At 39.8% G+C, this 23467-nt stretch overlaps 1 protein-coding gene across 3 annotated transcripts in view; it reads left to right on the forward strand.

The window, feature by feature from the left end:
• Positions 1 to 6573: 6573 nt before the first annotated feature.
• KITLG (KIT ligand) overlaps positions 6574 to 23467 on the forward strand; it is an 81751-nt gene continuing 64857 nt past the window's right edge. Inside the window, exon 1 of one of the 3 annotated variants that reach the window (XM_006197882.4) lies at positions 6574 to 6780. In XM_006197882.4, coding sequence (XP_006197944.1) covers positions 6766 to 6780 — 15 coding nt within the window. In that variant the 5' untranslated portion in view covers positions 6574 to 6765. The remainder of the gene's footprint in view (positions 6781 to 23467) is intronic. The other 2 variants (XM_006197883.4, XM_031683285.2) reach the window with 2 other exon arrangements.

Raw genomic sequence — 23467 nt, forward strand, 5'->3', positions numbered from 1 at the left:
ATAAGTAAATTCTAGAGACATGGGTTCTACCCCTCCTTCAAATAACCCTCTCTGTGGCCTCAGTTCTTCATTTGTAGATTAATTGTGTAAACCACATTTTATCAAAATTCTCTTCTAGTTTTAAAAACCTATGTGTTCAAAAAATAATTGTTTCTGAATTCTCAAGCATTAGAAAAAGACATAAACAAAAGTGTTCAAGTTAAATGAAATAATTATACTTCTTTTATTAAAAAATAAAATTTGAGTCAAAAAATACTTGTTAAAAAAATAACATGAAAACATAGTTAACTTTTATCAAGCTCTATATGCATATTCTCTCTAGAATGTTCCCATCAAATTCACACAGCCCATTTTATTCTTTCACTCAGCACATTTTGAGCAACATCCTTCTCTCCTTCACTGAATGAGGGACTCACGGATTACAAGTTAATTTTCTCATTAATTGTAAGCCTAATTAAGGTTGTAAGGAATGAGCAACTACTCTGCTTCAAAGAGGAAGTGTTATTTGAACCGGGATTTGAATGATGAAAAGGAGATTTCAGGCAGAAAACAGAGGAAAAGCTACTCTCTGCTAAAGGAACAATGTGAACACAGGAACAAAGGTGTCAAAGAGAAAATGTTGAGAAGTCCAGTATGGTTAGTTGGAAGGAAGTGGCTAGTACAATTGATGAGTCTAGGGAGCTACATATATTGTGGCCAAGATGTGGGGCGCTTGGAATTTTGTTCTCTAGGTATGGAGAATCAAAAGACATTTATAGACACTGAAGTACTGTGCCTGGATTTTTATAGATGCTGCTGGAATGTTGGCAGCGATAATGAAGTGGACTGGAAGAAGAAAAGACCAGAGAAGGATGACATTTGATGAATCTGCTGAAATAGTTTAAATGAGATTCATGAGACTCTGAAGTGGGGCAGTGATAATAGGAATGAACTAGAGGAGATTTTTGGAGGTAATTAAAAGCTATTTGTTATAATTACTAGAGGTATTAAAAATATTTGTCAAAAATTAACTAGTGAATAAATAAGTTATATCTCCAAGGTTGAATTAATAGTTTTAAATATACCCGGAAATTGCTTCTCTAAGATCCATTGGATTCCTTTTCACTCAAATTCCTACTAGAATGTTTAAATAAGTTTATTCCTTTAGAATTTCTTGATAATCTCACTTTTTCAGTGGGTCATGATGGCTAATAACTTCTTGATTATTTGATAGAGGATAATTATCTATCTATACTATAATTATCTTCAGGGAACATTAATTCTTTTCTTTTGGTGAAATTCCTTTTGATATGTGATCAATGTTTATTGACAACATTAAATAGAACATACTACTCCATGAATGACTGAAAAATTGTGCTGAACACTGGAATTTGACACAACATTGTAAAATGATTATAAATCAATAAAAAATGTTAAAAAATAAATAAATAAATAGAACATACTACATTAATATTGTAAACATTTCTAAAATTTCATAAAAGAGTTTAAAAATAAAAAAAATCTCTGATTTGGTATTATACAGGCTTACCTTTTTTCAGGAATTACTTATTTACTGTTGATTTTTAAGTCGAACATATGGTTAATTTTTAGGCACAGTGTAAAGGGAAAGAAGGTCGACTACTAATGATTTAAGTATTTACTGTCCTTGGCAATATTTGCTAATCTTTATTCCATAATCAAAAAAAAAAGGAACTAAACAAATGAGTTTGATGGTATTCCCTGAATACTAGAAAATTTGAGCTATTCAAAGAATACTCTGTGAACTGATATCTTTCATCATTTTTAAAGCTGGTCAAACCAGACACCAATAGGGTAGAGGAAGCTTCACATTTTTGTAGCTTGTAGCAACTCTATAGAAAAGAGGTAATGTTTCCAATTACTATAGCAGTTAAGTCCCACAATGGATTCTGAATGGCCCACCTCAGGTGATGTACCTATACCTCACCAATTAGGGGGCTGGACAGACCAGGACCCTAAACTCACCCCTATAGTGAAGGGGAAGGGAGGAGGGAACAGAGGCTTGTGAATGACAATCCTTCTTGAAAGACATGGAATTGTGTGTGATTTCCACAAAAGAAAGTGGGATGCTGGTAGCAAAGGAAGAGGAACAGGAAAGGTGCTGGCAGACAAAAAAATCCTAACCATAATCCAGATGCCTGAATTAGATCATGCTTTTTCTACTTACCAATTGAGAGATCTTGAATAAATTACTTAACCTAGGAGTTTCCTTATTTTTCAGACAGAAAGACTATCTCCCCTACGTGATTGTGGGAAATGGTGACATCTTATAAGCAAAGGGCCTTGTCTGATTCCTGCCTCCTGTCTGGCATCAGTAACCTAATTAGAACAATATTAAAGACATTCGCTGTGTTCTGCTCACTCTGCTAGGCACTGAAGATAAAATAATGAGTGAGGACAGTCATAGTCAGTGACTTCAATCAAATAATCACTCGAACAAATGTTAAACTGCCTCTGTTCTGTAAATGCTACCAATGAGAGGGAATTCATGCTTGAGTTTATAAGAAGAGGGGAGTTGACTGAATCAGAGGTTAGGGAAAGCACGCCTAAGAAAGAGAATATAGGGAATATTGAGTTGCAATCTAAAGAAGAAGAAAATATTTACTAGGCAAAGAGCAGAGAACTGAGCCAAGTGGTCTCAGCAGAGGCAGAAGGAAGAGTATGAGCAAATGCTCTGAAATGGGAGGGAAGTCTGAGGAACAGAAAATGGCTCTTGCCTCTGGAGCAGAGAGCACAGCACGAGCTGACTTTGGAAAGGCAGTGAGAGGCCAGACCCTGGAAGCCTTAAAGTCTTTGCTAAGGTATTTAATTCTTTATTCCAAGAGCAATTGCAAGCCACCAGAGAGTTTTCAGCAGAGGAAGTTAAACACGATCAAACAGTGATTCTTATCCTCCTCCTTTTCTGTTTCCCCCAGAGATGGGAATGGATGGCATCCTTCTGGTATGAAACAATCCACGTTTCAGTGTGGGGTGCCATTTTTTAAAAAAAGGGTCCTGAAATCAACATGTTTGCTAAGAGGGGGCAGCCAGAAAGTGGTGAATGAACAGGAGATGTTTTATATGCACAAGACAAGATCTACTAGATTTTTTTGCTAAATTAAACCCGTCTCTTAACTTTATTAACAACAATAAATACGAATGCTCTTAAAAATTTTTTAAAAAGCTTTCCAACAACTAATCAAAAACAGAATGATTGACCAAGTAGCAATGAAAGTATGTAAGTAACGCCTAGATAATTATGAACAGACTTTCTTCCCAATGTATCAAATGCTGAACTCCCTGCACCCTATAACAGGAGCCTACTATTCCGCAAGAAAAAATTCCCAATGCCTCTTATCCACTTGGTGCATAGCCCAGCCTCTTGTTCACTTTTATGTAGCTCCTGGTTTTCTTCCATTAAGTGGCTGGGTGCTGGCCTTTGTCTCCTCTCAGAAGCCTACCTCAAAGAGAGATCTCAGTCTTCATGATCCACTTCTAACCTCCTGATGAGCTTGTCTGCAGTCTTTGATTTGCATGCTAGCTCTTTTCATCTCTTTGATATCTGCTTTTATATTCTCTTAATTTGATTTCAAGTAACATGATTACACAGCAAAACTGTAGTGCAGCAGTATGAAAGAAACAACAGATACACAGTTATGTGTGAGAAAGTCAATGATAATATTAATGTCACTAGAAAGCCATTGAGCTGTGAAGGTGGGAGGAGACAGAACCAACCTAGGGGGAGAAGAAAGGAAGGAGGGAGGAAGGCAGAGCAGGAAGTGAGTCAGTGGAAGAGATGAATATATTAAGTATTAAGATGAATTATTGAGTTGAATGAAAGGAAATTGGATTGAATTTCTGATATGCCTACCCTCTGGTTTCTCTTAAGTCTGTTCTAACTTGTTAGGCTATTCCTTCTTATTAGTCCCTTAAAATTAGTACAGTTAGATTGATGTTTGCCAAGCTTCAGTAATTCTACCAGCTTCATGATTTTTGCCATATATATCTTCCTTGGGTACCAGTTTTATTTATTTAATGTTAGACATTAAACTGCCTTTAAATAGACCCTTCACATTTTTTTTCCTAAGAAACAATCAACTTGGAATCATCTGTTTGATGTGATATATATGTATTATACATGTATGTATGTAGTATACATTTAAAAATAGACATTTTAATTTATACTCATTTAATAAAATAAAAAAAGTTGTTCATCGGTGTACCACCTACAATCATCTGTGGGATATACAGTTCTGTATACCACACTGCTAAACCCCTGATTTGAGGTAAGGTCATAGACCCTGCAGTAGATTCTGAAGTAGAACCAACTTTCCTCCTCAAATTCATTTCCCTTTCCATAAGACTATAAAGATACATTTCAGGAGTGTAACTCCTTTGTGCATGATATATATTGCAAGTCTTTGGAAGACTCTGACAGACTAAAACTACTCCTAAAAGCTGGTTGTGTTAAGACTGGAATTCTCGGGGAGGAGTCATTAGTTAAATGATTTTCCTATACTGTCACAGTTGCTTGTTTTCAGGCTTCTTTTCACTGCTGCTTCAGATGGTTTGCAGCACCGTTTTGATCTAAGGTAAAAGTAATTATCTAATACCCTGAACTTTGCTTGTGGTCTTTTTTTAAACATTTATTTTTGTAACTGTGGAGGGGGAGGTAGTCTCCTAGCTGAAGCTCTATAGCCACTTGGAGTGAAGCCCTTGATGAAGGATGCACAGTGGCATACCAAGTCCACATTTCCACCCCATGTTCTCCCCAAACCTGTTTGCTATTGAGTGTGGTAGACAGAATAATGCCTGCACCCCCACGCCCTAAGATGTCATGGTCCTAATCCCTGGAACGTATAAATACGTTGTGCTAAATGGCAAAGGGGAATTAAGGCTGCAGATGGAATTAATGATGCTAATCAGCTGATTTAGGGAGTGTCCTGGATTATTCAGGTGGGCCCAATGTAATCACAAGGTCCTTAGAAGTGGAAGAGAGAGGCAGAAGGGAAGGTCAGAGTGCTATAATGTGAGACTGAATTCATCCTTATTGACTTTGAAGATGAAGGAGGCTATGAGCCAAAGAAACTGGACAGCTTCTAAAGCCTGGAAAGGCAAGAAAAGGAATTCTCTTCCAGAATTTCCATAAGGAACTCAACCCTGCCAACACTGAGCCCAGAGTGATCCACTTTGGACTTCTGACCTCCAAACTGTAAGACAATAAATTTGTGTTGTTTTAAGCAATTAAGTTTTGGTTATTTGTTACAGCAGTGATAGAAAACTAACACAGTGAGCTTCAAATTACACGTAGTTTCTTATTTCTCACGGTTATAGGTTTGACATACTCATTCAAAAAAAAGCTCACTGACTAATTAAGGCAAATTTTGAATTCTACTCTTATTAAAATACCTCATTCCTAAATTTACACTTTATTCTTGGTTCCATGAGACTATTCATATTAATATCTAGTGGATATTTTCTTTAAAAGATTAATAAAATGCTTTTTAATGGTCTCCAGTTAGAAGAACAAAGATGAAAGGGTTATGGAGAGTCAATATTTGTTTCAAGCATTTTTTAAAAGCTGTATAGCCAGGGCTCTGGATTCAAATTAAGCTCTGCCATCTGCTAAATATGGTTTAGGAGAATTGACCTTTCTAAGCCTCTGTTTCATCAACTATAAAATGAGAATAAAAATGACAGGACTTATACAATAGGCTCGTGGAAAGGGTTTAATGATATAATCTATGTAAAGTACTTACACGGCGCCTAGTATGTAATTAGCGATGTTACGTAATGGTGTTAGCTATCATTATTATTGTTGCATTATCTTTCCGATTCCAAAACGCTTTCCAGCAAAAAGGTACAGCTTTCAAAACCCTAGTTGTGTCGGTGACCTCTCCGTTTAATAATCCATCTCTTCTCTTTCGATCTTAATTTCTAAAGAAGCAGCAGTTTAAACCATTCTAGAAACAGCACCTCCCTTACCAATACTTAATCCTGAGTCAACAATTATTTTAATTATTAAATATTCATTCACTAAAGTAATTGTTAAAAAAATAGACAGGGTAAGACAATGGCCTAACTGTAGATCCTAATTAAGCTTTTTAAAAATTTTCCCTAAGTCGAGGCGGGGTGAATTCTTTCCTAGGCCCCCAGTGAATTCCTCTGCCGCACCGCCTTGGCACGGAAGACAGAACTCCGGGCCTTCGCCGGCGCGCGAGGTACTCTGTCCGTCCCGGGGAGGTGCCAGGTGAGCCCCGGCGGACCTGAGAGGCCGAGCTGGGACTCACCGCGGCCGTCGCGCGGTGTGAGCGGCGGTTGCAGGGTGTTCAGCTTCGCCCCCGCGCCCTCATAGCCTCCCGGCCGTGCGCGTGCGGGGCTTCCAAGCAAGGGGACCTCTTGGCTCAATCTATCCAACTTCTGGGGCGTTTGCGGCGCTCCAGCCGCCCTCCCGGGTCTCCCCCCGCGCCCCTGCCGCGCGCGTCTCGCTTCCCCGGGGCTCCGGAAGGGAAGGAGGCGTGTCCGGAGTAGGCGGGAGGGAACCGTATAAAAGTGCTGGCGGCGCGCCGGCCCAGGCTTCATTCGCCGCCTCGCGCCAGGATCAGGAGCGCCGCGGGGAGCACAGGCCGTGGAGAGAGTGCTGCGCTCGGGCTACCCAATGCGTGGACTATCTGCAGCCGCCGCTCATGCAATATGCTGGAGCTCCAGAACAGCTAAACGGAGTTGCCACACCGCTGCCTGGGCTGGATCACAGCTCTGCCTTTCCTTATGAAGAAGACACAAGTGAGTAGGGCACGCCCGGGAGCTCGCCGGCTCTCCAAGGAAATCGCGCTCGGAGGCCGGCGCGTCCCGGCCCCGACTGCCGCGGCGTGAGGGGCTGTGCCTGCCGGACGAGCCTGGAGGGCGCGGGGGAGGCGGGCGTGGCGAGCAAGCCCCAGCCGCCCGGCCCGTGCGTGCCAGGGAGAGGAGACGAGGGAACCTGTGTCAAGTTTGGAGTCTGTGTTTAAGTTGGGAGCTGTCAGTCGGGAACTGCGGTTCCTGTAAGATGAAAGGACCTGCTCTTTGGCCGGAGAGTTTAAGTTACTACGGAAAAGCATGTCTTTGCACGGGAGACATTTTCCCGTGGATTCCGGGGGAGATTACACAACAGCTCCTCACGCCACACGCTGGAGCGCTCGCGCACCCAAATTTTTGTGCAGCCCCCCGGTGGGCACCCGGCTCGTGCGGACTTGGGTGCAGCCGCGGGAACGAAGCCAACCCCGAGTTCCTTAGCGGCCACACTCGGCTAGGCGGAGAACCTGCCTGGCCAGCCCGGGAAACTTGGCTCCCGCGTGGTCTGCCAGGTTTGCGGCGCTGAGTGAGCTCCCTAGGGAGCTCTAGCTGGGTTAATACCTCCACATTGCACCCACTTTCTTCCACTGCAGAAGAGGAAAAGTTGTGTGTGTGTGTGTTAGTGGGCACCTCTGATGATAGTTATTGAGGTAATTCCCAGTGCTGTAAAACTGTGCATTCTATGTAAGCACAGTGGGTAAAGCACCGTCCAGGGGATACAGTTAGATTTTTTTTTTTCCCCTCGAAGCCGGTATCTGGCTGGTGCTTTAGAAAGGGCAGCCTCGGTACTCTCATCCATAGTTCTTTTCACCACTGCAGGTCTTACCTCTTCTCCCTTCTCCTCTTAGGAATTTTTCTGTGTATCTACCGCGGGTTGAGTAAGGCTGCCCTTTCACCCCCCAGAGGTTCTGTCGGAGATTGCAATTCCTGAAATGTGTGGAAGGGGTAGCATTGGTGGGGAAATGGGGAATTGGGGGGGGGGTGTTTGTGGGTTTGTGTCAATCTTCAATTTAGAATGAAGGCATCCACGTGCTGAAAATGCCTTATTTAATGACATACTTCATGTAATATTTTAAATAGATGGCTAGGCCTGGGAAAGAAGGAGGGAGAACCGAGCCCATTGTACCAGGGTGGAAAAGGGCAGGGGAAAGGGACATTGGCTGGTAGAAAGGTTTGTGTAGTCCCTAGGCAGCTGCCTAAGAAGAGGAGCAGAGGGCAGGTTCCTCTCCTGCGGGTATGTTGGTTTGTTTATAGGGAAAGCATTGAACGGCCACACCTGAGATCCACCAGAGAGGGCTGTTGACATGCAGATATGAAAGATGGCAACAAAAGAGAAGTTTAATGTAATTACTTGATCTGTACATGCTTTCTGCTTTATGAAATAAGAAGCATGGATGAGGAACCCATTCTTTGTTATAGTAGCATCTGCTCACGTGAATGGTAGTGGTGAAAGCTGGGTGGAGAAACCGCTACCTTCTAGTTCAGGAAAAGAGCCTAAACCTCCCTATTTAAACAAGATCCCTGGAGACAGATCAGGTTAATGACCAACACTCCAAAGTGGGGCGATGTACTATCAAGTCACTTTGAGGGTCAGTCGGATTGATGATCCTTGCACCCTTGCTTTGCAAAACAAACGTGAGCTCTGTAATCTCCTTTCTCACTTTGATTAAATGGCTGTGTAAATCGGATTACATGGAATAATTCCATTGAAAACTAGAAGGAGGTCAAACTAGCCTGAAACTCCTCAATGTTAGTGACTCCATGCTGCTGACCAGGGACGATGCAGACAGCTAAGTATTTTAGAAATGTGACCTGCTCGGACAGAGTAAAAGTGCGAGCCCTCTGGGGGAACTTGCTGATGTTAAAGGGCTTGAGGCAAAGGAGGGCAGCGCCCTTGGTGAATGAAGGCATTCATTGCCTGGGATCTAATGACCTTCAAGGTTTCCTTTAAGGATACTTCTAGCAATTCCACATTCTTGCCACTGAAAAAGGGGACCCTGGAAATAGCATGAAATCAATGAAATAATCAGTGGAAATGGGGGAGGGGAATTAGATCCTCATTCATACTGTTAAATTTTCTAATGCAAAAGTTACAAGGAAATTTCCTGTGCAACTCTGTATGGATGGAGAGTAACATAAGGAAATCAGACATTAAGAAGTCAGATCAATTGTTCTACTGAATCTAATGTTATACTTGCCAGGGAGGAATATCTGTTAATATTCAATAGTTTAAATAATCATTTATAAAGATGGCTTTAATTCCAGAGTTCTATTATAAAGCAAACAGTTGTGCACTCTCCCATTACCCAAGATATAAAATACAAAGTTAATAATAATAATGATAATAATAATGCACTTTAACTTGAATTATGCAGCTCTCTGAGAATCAGACACCAGGCAGTCTGGCCTTTCAGTTAAGCTGTGTGGAAATTCCGTCAACAAGCACTTGGGGTTTGATAAATGATTCTTTCATTTATTTAGCACATGTGATGGGCTTCAGCATGTGAGAAATAATTACCCCGGCACTAGTCACGTGGAGCAATTGTAACAATAAATTTAATCAGTAATGACAGAAATGAAAGTATTTTGCATTTGTATTTTACTCATCTTGTGCTTTTTTTTCTGTTTCTGAAGAAAATTGTGTCTCTAGCTTAGAAAAGAACATCTATTTCAACATAAAATCATTTTTTCATTGTAATGCTGATAAACTAGCATATTAAATAACAACTGGGCATCTTAATTTGTAAGGCCAATTAAAAAAGTGCTATCAGTTTAATGGACCTGGCACTGTTTATTGATGTACTTACATTTTGGTTTTTGAGATGGTTTGTGAGAGTTTTTGTGACTGCTATCAGAAATACTAAAATAGGAAAAATTCATCTGGCAAACAGTGTAGAAAAGGCCATGTTAGGCACACATTAATTCTCAGAGAAGAAGCAAACAGAATGTTTGTTAGCTTTTGTTATTCCAAAGAAACTATCCCTCTTTTGTCTGTGTGAAGTTTGTCATCTGGGTGATGATGAGAGTTTATAGAAAAAAAATTAACGTTTATGAAAAGAGCATTTTTTTAAACCTTGTCCTTAAAATCACTCCATTTCGAATGTGTGCTTTGAATAATCCTAATTTATTTAGCTTTTAATTGATACATTCTGCCAAGATTTTTAAACTCGAGTGCTAAGTTGATTACATTTAACATAAAACAAAGGAAATAACCATATGGAAATCTCAGGGCCTGAGCCAAACCAATTAAAATGGCCAAATTTTAATGGCTGATTTGGAGATAGCAAATTGTGAATCACATTTGTTCTTTAATGATAGGTGATTGAAATCTTTTCATCACCATCAATAACGTTAAAAAAGAAGAAAAATCCTTTCCCTTCTCCATCCATATCTAGGGAGCACCTCAGATACAGTGGAAAGATCCTAGGCTCTGGCTTTGGAAGACTTTGATTCCAATTCCTGTTTTACCGCTGGTGAGACAAATGATGCCAGGCAAATGGTTAAACTTCTTGGGGTTTCTATTTTGTCATCTGTGCAACGATTATAAAATAGTTATAAGCATGTTTTTCTTTACAAGGATTGGTCATAAGGATTAAGTGAGGTTTGATCTGTGTCTGTATCCCAGCACAGTGGCTTACTGTAGCTACAGTCTGAATTTATTATCTCTGAGAAGAGAATTGCCTGTCCAGCTAACTTTAAAAGCCGGAGAAAAGCTAGCTATTGCAGGTAAATGTTGCTTAACCAGCAAAGCACAGGGATCAAGTTTTTATAAACCTGAATCTGTGGATTCAGCGCCTCCCCTTAGAGGCTGATACCTGTTTGTACCCATCAAACCAGTAATGTGTGAAAATAAAGGCTGTCTGTGGCATGGGAGATGTTAAAACAATTCTTTAAAGATTTTTTTAAGTGAAAATAAGAAATAAAATTTAAAACAGAAATGGGAATATTATCACCATCTCTGAGTCACTTTCCTGTTTCCACACTTTTGCTTTCTAAGTTCCCCTTAGGGTATATTTCATTTTAGACTAAAGAGACTCTGGGCAGCTTCCTATCCTTGGTGTTCTTGAACATGCCCTTCTAAGTGAGGACAAGTCTGCAGGGTGTCTTTATTGTTTTTACCAGACAACATGTGGTGACTTTTTTTTTTTATTGTTATGCAACTTTGGGAGCTTTTTTTTTTTTCTTGGTTACCTTAATGTTCCCTTTCGTAAACTAGGGAAAGGCATTTGGATATAAATCTCTCAGGAGTGATCTTTTATCTTTATTTTTCTAGTACATGAATCATGAGCGACTGCAGGAGACTGTCTTTTTGGTGTTAGTCACCTGTGTAGTCAGAACAATTTATAAAATAAATTGAAGGAACACCAGGATGCTTTTATAAAATATACTATTTTCAGGGTTATTTTGTTTAGACCTTGTCTCATGGAAACCATTGACTGTAGCCTTCCTGATTTATAGATGCAGAGAGATGTTTTTGTCTTTTCCCTTAACTGTGGGCATACTAAGAACTGTTCACAGGGGCTAGGAGTTGGAGAAAATTATCATTATCCCATCTCTACCTATTTCCTTCTGTCCAGAAAAACAGAGGTGGTGGGGGGTGATTTTCTTATAATTAGGCCTCTTTTTCTAAAATCATAATGTATGTCATCTAAAGGAAGACTGTCCTTTATGTAACTTTCTTTGTCTTTTGACTACATTTTACTGTTTTTCTAGGCTGCCACATTAACTTGGTTCTTAGAGGGTGGAATTCTTTTATTAGCCCAGATACTATGTTGTATGTCTGTGGAAAGGCTTTGGAATCTCTCTGGACCTCAGTTTCCTCCCTGTACGATGAGAAAGTAGGACTGGGTGATTTCTAAGTGCCTTCCCATTTTAACATTCTCTATTTCTAAGATACTAGTAAAATAGGTGTTTAAACCAGATGACATTTAAGCTTCCTTTGGTTCTGAAATTTGTGTAGTCATGGCTTTGGTGTGAATAGAAATTATAACCATTGTTGTATGAAAGGAACCAGCCAGTGGGGAGAATCAAAGGGGATTTAAATTTAGACTGCTCTACTTCCAGCCTTTTCACCTACTAGATATTTCTCTGTAACAAGAGTGGCATTTCTATTTTGTGATTTTGGTAATATCCATAGTCGAAGAGGATCTCTCCTTTCTCTCTTACAACCTTAAGTTCTCTCAGCGAAGAAGAATCATAGGGCAAAGTCAGACACTAGAGGAAGTCAGCTAACAAAAAGGTCACGAATGCACCCCCCCCACCGCCCCGTGTTTACTCATCGCCTCTGCCCCTGCAGTCTGCAGTGTCTGTGTCCATGGAATAGATAATGGAGAGATCATGTCCATGGAGTAGAAATGGAGAGAATCTGACCATGGAGTAGAACGAGCATTCGTGGAGGGAGTCGGATATTCGGGTCCTGCCCTTGGCTCTGGCACTGGGTCTTAGAAGTCTTGGGCAAGTCACCCAACCTCAGTAGAATCATGCCCTAGAGTTAATTCTGAGAAGATAATGAAGAGGAGGGGTCTGCACTTAGAGATGCAGAAGCTGACAAGGGAGGGAGCAGCCCTTCTGCCCCAGGGAAAAACAGTTCCTGTGGATGGCAAGTGGCTGAGTCTCTCCTTGCCCTGGCTCTTTGCAGATCCAGTACCATCTCTGGCCCACCTCTCATCCTCCTCTCTTTCTTAGCTTCTCTCTCCGAGACTATCACAGCTGGGAATCAGAAGCCACTTATCACATTGTTGACATGAGAATATACAAAGATCTGCTGGACCCCTCCTCCAGCTAAGAGACCATGGATTCCTCAGAAAATAGAGCTATGACAATGATAATAATGCTCTTCTGCTCCAAACACCAACAAAATCTAGTGAGCTACCTACTAGAGCAAAGTTCAGAATGGAGACAATCTGATCTAGACTATTAAAAAAGCAGCAGCAGCTATCTTTGTTGGTTATCTGGATGCAAGAATTTACCACTTGACTCTGCAGGTGTAGCTGTTGCCTTGGGGCTTGGAGTGCTGCTGATTAGAATGTAGTCTAAAAGGGGCAGTTAGGGTGCCTCTTCTGTGTTCCTGGCACAGACAGCAGCTCAAAAATCCAGCCGTTGCCTTGCAAAGAATGCCTTTGCTCTCTAGGGTGACGATGCAAAAGGGCGCACAAGACGGGAGCAAGAGCAAACCCACCGTCACAGCTCACGTGAAAAAGCAAGCCCCAGCCTCCTTCACCTTTGCATAAAGGGCATCCCCACTGTATAATGTACCCCCGACTGCTGGAGACCAGGGAGGAAAGAGCACAGCCCAGAGGGGGCTGTTGTTTTTCTTGTATACACCTACTCAGTAGCACTCTGTTGCCCTTTTTAAGAGCAGAAGTTAGTCTTCTAAACAAAAGCCCTGTGGGTGCTTATAACTTTTGCTTCTTTTTCACCTTTACATGGAAACTCTGAAACTAAGGACCTTTCCATTTAAGTACCTTTGCTAAATTCCAGGACTGAATCACATCTCATAATTGGCTTGTTTCTTCTAAATACCAGGGTTTGAGCAGTAGTCAACTAGGTCATCTCCAAAAATTACAGCTTAATAGTGACTGTCTATTGTGAGGGACCCCTTTGTGCTGTTTTCCACTGTTTATTTGATGTCCCTTTCTCAGAGCCTTCTTAGACAACTGCCTCGTGAAAACACAGATTCCTTGATTTCCAAGAAGAGTGTTGCAGAGAAAGTAGGTTGTGTTATAAAGGCCTTGCTTCCCACCTGCAGTGTGTTGTCCATATGGATAACTGTTAAAATTTATATTCACTGCAGAACTTTAGATGGGAGAGGGGAGGGTAGAAATGTTTCCTATAAAATGGTTTCTAATATGATCTAGAAAGCTCAAGGATTGAAAAACAATCTTAGCAGTGACACTTCATTATTTATGGTTCTGTGTAAACCTGCAATTTAATGCTTTTGAAGTAGTCAACATGTTAGGGATTTCCATTTTTGATGACCAATTAAAACCTCTGTGATTGCTTAAGCTTGAATCTCTGGTGATTTTAGAAAGCTGCTATCTTCAGCTGGCCCTACCAGGAGATCTCTGATGTGTTCTGTTAGGCAGAGAACTGACCATAACACAGGTCATTCTACTGCTTGTTAGATAAGATCCCAACACAGGAGCCAGGCCTCCAGGTGGTCCAAAATGGATAACTAAAAGGCAGGGATAATAAAGTAGTTAGAAAACAATCATGAAAAATCAAAAGGAGGTTATTAGCATGTTTTTAATACTGGATGAAATTGGTTCTATGTAGAAAAGCACAAAACTACAAAATAGGGTTTATATAATCCTTTAATTGTTTTTGCAATAAATTGTAACAGTTCTGTTGTTTTTGTTTTTTATAATTCTTAACTGCTGCCCAGAAAAGTATTTTTAAAACTTCAGTGCATGTTTGTTTATAATGTACCATTGCCCATAATAGTACTCTATCTTAATAATACTATAAAATAGTGGACTTTCCCCCACCATTTGAAATTTGGATCTTTTTTATTCTTAAACAATCCCATAGACTTTCAAATCTAAAACCGATTTGACCATTTATTGTTTGCATTTCTGTGTAAATGTCACACACAAATGATTCAGCTTGAAGGAATGAAATTTACTATAGTATGTGTCAAGCGTTTGACATTTAAATGTGTAGCCATTTTAAATAGCTTTCATGACTGTTTTGTATAATCAAATCACCCTGATAATAAGATTATGCCAAAATGGCACTTAGTAGAAAACAGTTCCAAGCTGAATTAATTAAAATATCTTTCTTCTGGGAGGTAGGCACTATTTTTTTTAAGTCCCATTTCACAGATGAGGAAACTAAGATAAGTTCTTTCCTCTGCCACCTCCATGTGATTACGGCCATAATTAACACCCAAAGATATTTAGTTGGCACAACCACAGTACATTAGTGTGGCTTATTCAGTACCTCAAAGATACACATTCTTCTTACAGGAACAGTGAATCAAAAATAAATGCAACTCAGGTATTAAAAACAGCTGCTTATGATAGAACTTGTCAACAAAACTTTTGTAATTCCACTTGCCTAGCATAGTGGCTCATAGTAGATGCTCAATAAATACAGATTGAATGTTATGGAATGAATAAATGCCTGATTTCAGATTGTTGAATACCAAACACCTTTTTTGGAAGCTTTTCCTTTTCTTTCTTTCTTTCTTTCTTTTTTCTTTTCTTCTTCTTCTTCTTCATTTTTGTTTGTTTGTTTGTTTTTTAGCAGAAGGCAAATTTAAACTACTGTCCTGGCTCTTTTATACACACAGATGTGTTTGGTTGATGACTGGAAGGATTACTTTGTTCACCATTTACAGCATTAGTTTTCAGTGACTATACATTTACTAAGCAAAACTGGAGGGCATGTGAGAAAACAGAAAACATTAGGCTGAGTTATCAAATGTAGTGGTGGTTCTGCCACTTAATAGCTGTATGTTCTCCGTAAGTTTTTCTCTCAGAATTTTACTTTTCCAATCTTGAAAATGGATGCAGAAGTAACTACCTATTGATAGTAATGATGTGATGATTAAGCCAGATAGACCGTGTAAGGGCACAGTAACTTGCACTGAGTTTTATAATCAATTCCTTCTCTGCAAAAGGAGTGAATCATGGAACCTTACAGCAAATACACAGGCTGTGGGACATGAACTCATTGTTAGCAATTTCTGGCTTTGGCTATAGGGTCCGCATGAATAATGAATTAAAATAATACTTAGAGATTAATAGCTTAACTGCTTTATTTAGTCTGCTTTCTTTAATATTCATAAGCACTCTCAGCAGATTAAATAAAAATTTCCCCCAATTTTATGTCCTTTATCTTTCTCCCCTTTCTGTGAAATGCAACAGTTATACAAAATGGGGCAAAAGACAGGCTGTTTAAGAAGAAAAAGAATAGCTTATGAATAAGGAAATAAGGCTAGTAAATAAGTTAATGTCTCTTGATTATTCACCACAGAAGAGGCCAGTGCCGTGAACTGCACAAGTATATCTCATCTGTTTCTAGCAAAAAAAGTTATGAAGTAGATATTATTGATAGCATTTTTCTTTTGACAGATAAGGGAAGTTTCATTCAGAGAGATTAAGAACACTTGCTCAAGATTAAAAGAAAAAAAAAAAAACAGCCAAGTGGAAGGGCTCGGATTTGAAGCCAAACCTGCTTAATTCTAAAGACTAGATTCCACTTAACCGTATCAGTGGAATGCCCTCATATTTAGGTATACGTACATATGCATACAATCTGTAAGGCTTGAGCCTTTTTTTCCCCTAAATCTGCATGTGAAAATGATGTCTTTGGTGTGTTTTTTGAAAAACTGAAGTATAGTTGATTTATAATATGGGGAAGGCTGAGAGCAGGCAAAACCAAGTTCCTGGGGTGAGTGACACATTGCTTCAGACTCAGCTCTTCAGGACCACCCAGGGTGAAGATGTTGTGAAGAGCAACACCCCTCCACAAGTCAGGGAGCCTAGGCTTGGTCACCGGGCTCTTCCACCTCAGTGTCCTTAGCCATCAAGTGCCTGACCGTGATGAGGGAGGCCCTTGGAAATAATAAAAATGCCATTTTATCTTATGGAATGAAGAATTACTGCCAGAACTTTGGTGTCTTTCAAATAAAATTGTACTTTTAAATAAAATTGTACTCAAAATAGGCAGAGGGAAGGTTTTCAAATATTTGAAAGTTGTGTTGCAAAATCGCTTCTTGGGAAAGAAAGATGCTTTGGGGATGACTTTTATCAGTGTGCCCTCTCTTTTCATGCTGTTTCAGAAGGTAATTAAGTGGCTGTGATCATATTAGAAAACTATTTAATGCTAATGTTTTTATGCTTATGTCTGGTTTCTGAAGCCACCAGCCCTTAAAGTTGTGACCTTTGCTTCATAATTCCTTGTCGGTCCAACTGCATGAATAGTAAAAATTCATTTTCTTTGTTGATGTTACGATTTTTGACACAAAAGACTGTTGGAGCACCCTTATCTGCAGCATCACCATGTAATGTATCAGCTTAGTGGAAATGAAAGTGTTTGCTGGAAGATCCTGTCGTCATCTGAACGCAGGTGAAGGAGACAGTATAACAGAGGTGTGATGAACCGCACAGACTGCAGTCAGATGGCCCGCTTTTCTTGGCTAATCCTCTGAGCCTCAGTTTCCCTACCTGCCAACCAGGGAGCATAGCAGCACATTTCTCCAAGGCGGTTGTGAAGATTAAATAAAATAATCCACAAAAAGCCCTTAGTCCAATGACAGACACCTAGGAGATTCTAAATAAATATTCACTGTGATCATTAGCATTAAACAAATGATAAGCTTATCAATAGTGATAACTCCTTTCTTAAGAAAGTGGCTTCAATTGCAGGGTCTCCATGGTCGGAATGAAAGGTCAAGCTGAAGCAATTTATCCAAATACCTCAGGCTTCAAATGCATTTTCGTACTGAATAATTTAAGTGTTTTCTTTCCTTTCCTGAACAAAAAACTGAAAAAGAGCTAAATGTGTATAATTACAACTACAAGATAGTTTACCTAGAAAGTTCTATCATGTGCCCAAGGTCATAGAGCTAATCCATGGTGGAGCTGGCGTAGACTCAGGTGATCTGGAACCAGAGCCTGCCTTCCTAAATTCTATGCTCTACCTGCAACTGGCGGGGGACAGAGTGTGAGTCCTCGCAAATTGGTGAGTGATCGCCTCCTTTTCCCTATCTGAGAGGAGAAGTCATTTTCTTCATCAACAGAAATATAGCCACTTGTCAAGGAAGAAAGGAAAGAGTGTGACTTTTATGTCAAAAGCACACAGGTTTTACCTCTGGCTCTTAACTCTAGCTGGCCCAGGGATCTTTGGCAGGTTATTTAACTTTGTTTAACCTCCCCTTAAGCCTCCCTCTTCTGTAAATGGAATAATAATACCTCGCAGCTTTCCTCTCACCACCTCCCTCTTTTGTTTCCTCCCTCTCTTGCCTTTTTAAGTAGAAATACTTTGTTGTATGCCTGCTTTGTGACTGTCACTCAAGGAATTGTACTATTATAAGAAAGTACTTTTCAGACTTAACACGTTTCCCTGCTATACTATTAAGCCTATGTTTGTTCAAGTGTTTGACTCATTGGCCTCATGTAGACTCTCAAAGGAGCTTGAGCTTTGGAGTTAGAATGAGGCTTAAGTCCTGACTCTATTATTCACCTGTGGACCATGTGCATGTTACTTTCTTTCTCTGGGCCTCAATGGGGTAATAAGGGTAAGAGTATATAGTCAGAAGAATACAAAGATTAGATGAGATAATATATTTGAATTGGCTCACCCAATTAGTGGTATCTCTGATCTTTGGGGGCTGGATTAACAAAGAGTTCGGTATGGATCAGACTGTCTACTCTGTCTCTTTGCTCCGTTTGTGTGATGGCCTTAATGATTTAAACCTGTTGTTATTGAAAAGCAGAGACAGATTATGAGTGATTATGGGACATGGGATTGTGTAACTGTGAACTAAGATGAGTGAGGGTCTGGATCGCCGTCAGCATCCCCCTTTGTAACCAAGGATGCTGACACATCTTGGCTGTCTCACTGGTTGTTGTGTGAGACACGGAGATAATCAAAAGAGCCAGTGCTCCTCAGACTGTTCTGTTCCATTCAGAGGCCTGGGGTCCTACTATTATTGTAAGTCTTGATGATGAAAAATTCAAACTGCCTAGTAAACACATGAAAACTGAGTTTATGAAGTGTCTTCCAAGAGGAGCCTCACACTACTTTATATAGTATGCATTAATAGCTTTGGAGATGCATAGATCTGGAGTCATCTCTTCAAACTGGATGACTTAGAGTCACTTAGTTCTTCTAACGTTCTGATTTTCTCATTTGTAAAATGATGTCTATTATTGTGTCTGTAAGTCCTCAGGTGGTTTTGAGGATTAAATGAGCCAATACATGAGAAGAGTAGTCCATGCCAGAAAACCTAGGTAAATACTAACTGCTGTCAGCAAATTCATTTTGCTTTCAAAGCTTTTTTTTTCTCTTTTTCTTTTCTGCATGTGATGAATTTAATAAGGGTATAGGATCAACCATTTAGAAATGTTTGCATTATGAATTCAGGTTTTATTTTCCAGTGGACGACTGTGTTAGGGGTTTGAGGGCTTGACTGTCCAGGTTAATCTTCAAGTAAGTTTTGTATCAATCAAGGCAGACGCAAGTTACTTTTATCAGTTCTTTACTTCAGGTAAACAAGCATTCCATTCTTGGACAGAACATTAAACTGTTATGTTCCTTTTGATGGAGTGCTGACTTGTTCAAAGTGCTTGTGAAAGACAGAAAACAGCTCCTGTTTTCTGACATTGTGTAATCTAAAGGCTGTTTCTAGAGGTTTCCTGACTGGATCTGTGACTATCGCTACCTCTACAATTATCAACCCAGACATGTGTGAAGTAACTTTGGGCTCAGTTCAGAGTAGGCTCTAACATGAAAACTGGAACCAAGACCGCGAGGCCAAGAAGCAAAATCTCTTTTAAATGTTAGGGGGAAAAAAAGGTCTAAGTTCTTTCTTTTAAGGTCCAAAGGAGAATGGGACAGACTCATTGATATATGTTATCTTTATAAGCTGCTTGAGAGGAGAGCTGGATGACAAAGGGGCTTAAGTTTTGCATCTTTCTCTGAAAATGTGTGTTCTGGCACCTGAGGGGGCAGTGCAGGAGAGTCAGAACAAGAACTTGCTGACCTCATAGGAGATCCACTTCCTAAATTCAGCTGTGTGGTGTTGGCATGGGGTTAGTCCCTCCAAGGGCATCCGTTTCATTATCCAACAAAACAAATGGTGAATTCTGTAATTTGAAAGATTCTCTCTAATGCGCACAATCTAGATTATGAACAGAAGTCTGACCATGTAGCCACCCTGGTTAAAATGCTCCACTAACTTTGCATTACCTGCCGGATAAACTCCAAACCCTCAACACGGTGTACAAGGTTCTCTGTGATTTAGCTATTGCTTATCTCCCTTGCTCCCTGAGTGGTAAACTTCACCTATCGACACACAGTGGGACAGTGGCATACTCCACACTGTACTTCGTCTTGAAGGCCCTGACGTCTCTTCTTCCTCTAGTTGGTCTAGCTGAGATGGTTTCTCCTCTCAGAAGCCCTCCCTGAAGTCTCTCTGCCCTTCTTCCCTGTCTCCACTACCCCTGTGTTTGGTGATCTTACCCTGTGCTTCTCTAGCATTAAAAAAAAAATCATATATTGAAAACATTAATAAAATCATCTCCTTACTTACCTATCTATCTGGCTAAGTTGCCTCATGCTAGTATCGCCAGCTAGTGGCAAAGCACCAAAATCTTAGTTAAGATTTCTGGAAACTATGAGTTAATGAATCACATCAGATGTATGTTTGACTGAATCGTTGACTATTAGCATTCTACGCACGGATCTGAGTATTTATCAATTTTACCTTCAGTTGACACACGGTTGGCACCAAGGATGATTTGGAAGGCAGGCGGAATTTAAAACATTATGCATTGATGTCAATAGGAAATACATATAAGGGTACATTGAACACTGCACCCCTGACACAAAAATACATTGCTCAGACAGAATTCTGTTTGGAAACAGAAATGGGACACTTAGGGTTGTAGAAGAAAGTGGAGACCATGGATTAAAAACAGAGGAGATTGGAACAAGTTGCTTACCATCTTTAAGGAGATAAGGTTGAACAGCAGGTGCCAGATGGTGCTAGCTAATTCAAGTTTATTAGAGGGTTTAAGAGCCAGAAGGATTTTAGGACATGATACTGATGATGATGATGATGATGAAGAAAATGCTGATTCTGATCTCATTCCATGTGTCAGGTCCTGAGCTAAGTATGGTACATGCTTTGATCCCCTCTTTTGATTCTCTGCATCTGTGAGGGTGGCCATGTGATTCTTCCATTTACAGAAGAGGAATGTGGGCTCAGGGAAGTTGAGCACATGCTGCTCAGCATCTTACAACTAGTTAGTCTTAAACCCGTTCTGTTTGCTTGGTATTAGTATTGACAACATCTCATTTTTCTGTCTAGATGTTTTTCTTGATACATAATAATTAGTAAGACTGTTATAAATATAGTAAGTGGATTCTTTCTCCCAGCTTACCCACTTTCAAGAAGCTTTCTTTCATATTTTCTTTCTACAGTTTGTGCTGGGTAATGGTTAACCACAATAGACAAGAATAGGATGTTGTGTAGTTTGAGATACTGATGTGTATCATCTCTATCAAGAAAGTGATGAAAGAAATGGACAGTATGGGAATTTTAGATGGCTCAATTGGAATGATACTTAGATTGAAGACATGTGGTTAAGGAATTTAGCAAAAACGATGTTTCAGTACTCAAGATCAAAGATGTACTTAAGTGTAGAGGAAGAAAGTTGGAGATGAATTTAACAAGAGATGATGTTTTCCAATTTATCGTGATTAGAAGCCACCATCTTAGTGACTCAAGGTTATAATATAACTTCCTTACAATACAGTGCTCTAAAGTAACATTTTATAGATCTTGTGTACTTTAAAAAATTCACAGAACTATTTTAATGCCAAATTTGCAAAGTTCTGAAGTTTTTTTAAGTTATGCAACCTGATAGCATGGCCTATTTTACTTTTTTTTTTTTAAATCAGGCAAACTGCTTGGTTTGGGTGTAGAACTGAAAGGTTGACATTTCTAGAGCTCATACAACTTTTTAAGTTTTAAATAATCATTATATTACAAAGAGTCAAATCTACCTCCTGTCTCAATTTATAAACAAGCACTCCAAAGTACCATACAGGAGAAGAGGCGATAACATACGAAAATGTGCAAAATGGCTTGTGCAGATTTGGCACTTGAATCACACGGCAGCTGAAGCACATCTTTTAAACTTCATTTAACTGGATACATGGCCCTGTCTTCATTTCCTGAGGAAGGACGTCCCCATCATCTCCCGTGTAGCAAGAGAATCTCTTTGCTCTCCAAGCGGTCTCCCTGTTTACATTTGTTGCTCTGTCCTCTTGATTCCTCAGCAAAGCAGCTGCTTTGGAAAGAGCCCAGTGGACAATCTTTCAATGGATGCTCACTCACCTTCTTTCTTGACCCAAGGAGAAAGTTTTTCTTTTTCTTTCTTTCTCTCCTAGAATTATTTGGATTAAGGACTTGAGGGTTTAAAGTAAATTTTCTATATTCTCTTGTGTTTTCAAGCCAGGATGCTTAGTTGATGATCTTCTCAAGTGGTCTTTGAGGAAGAACTTCAGATCACAAAATAGTTCACATTTACTTTGAAGATTGTTCACTCAGAACCTTTATAAAAATAGTTATGATTAAAAAGTGTGATGCCTCTCCTCACCTCCTGACACATGTACAAAATCTTTTTTATTTCTGTTGTACATGTTCCTTTCTCTGTTGAATCTGGAGTCTCTTCCCACAGAGTGATGCTATGGAGAAAGCTAAGCGCAACTCCATGGCTATCATGGTGAAAAATCGGAATAAAAGCGCTTGCTACTCAGTCATGCTTATTAGCATGAAAATGCAATAATGAAGCCTATATTGGGGAGGGAGTGTTATTTGAGTCGCTTGTCACGAGTAGTCTGGCATGCAACTTCTGTTTCTTGCAAACAAGTCTGGTGAGAGGGAAGCAGCAATACTGTGCCTCTGTTACTCTGAAGAAAAGGTAACTGATTTTATTCCTTAGTCAAACTAGGAATAGGTCTGGACAACATTTAAAAAAAATAATAATTCAGTTCTGTGAGTCTTTTTTTTTTTTTTTTTTTTTTGCCTGCTTTGGTGGGGATGACAGATAGGAGTCAACCAGGGCTTTGGGAAGAGATAAGATTAGCATTTAAAAGCTTAACCTATGTTATCACTTCTGAGCGTGACTGCTCCCAAGTGCAATCATATTCCCTGCGTGCGTTTCCAGTGCCGAATCACCATGAATAATTTTTTAATGAATCACTGGCTGCTTTAGAAATTTTGATGGATTGCAGCTCATTGGGGAGACAAGGAGAAATTTATAGTTGCATATTATACTGAATTCTAAATGAAGCACAAAATTGTAGGCCTCTTAGAGATTTCAGACTTACTGAAAGTATCTGAATTCCAGGCCTGTGGTTTTTTTGTTTAGTTTTTGTTTGTTTGTTTGATTTCAATATGCCCCTGTTGGGTCAATAAAGGAGAGTAACTGCACATTATACTCATCTAATTCCTTTAGAAAGGGAGTCTGGGGATTTTACAGGCAGGTCAGCACTTTGGGTTATTATCACTTAGCCACATCTGCCAGGAAAGACACTTTCCACTGGTTGTTCATTAAAAATAGTTTATTTAGCATTTACTACAAGCAGAGCACTGTGCTAGAGGCTATGGATACAGTAGTGAGCAAAACAGTTACATTGTCCCTGCTCTTCACAGGGTTTACAGTCTATCCCTCGTTTTATATCTTAATTTTCCATTTTCAGGGAGCTAGAGAAGTATATAAAGGTGCAAAGAAAATGTTGCAAAGTTGAAACCAAGAAGCATTTCGCTAATATCACATTTTGGAGAATTAAGAGAATGTCGCAACATTTCTCACCCTTGTCTTCATTAGAATTTAGAAGTTATTGGAACAAAGAGGAGGAAGGCTGATAATGGTTTATGCCCAATGGTTGAGCAGACTCT

This window comes from Vicugna pacos, chromosome 12 (genome assembly GCF_048564905.1).
Source record: "Vicugna pacos chromosome 12, VicPac4, whole genome shotgun sequence".
In the NCBI taxonomy this organism is placed as follows: Eukaryota; Metazoa; Chordata; class Mammalia; order Artiodactyla; family Camelidae; genus Vicugna; species Vicugna pacos.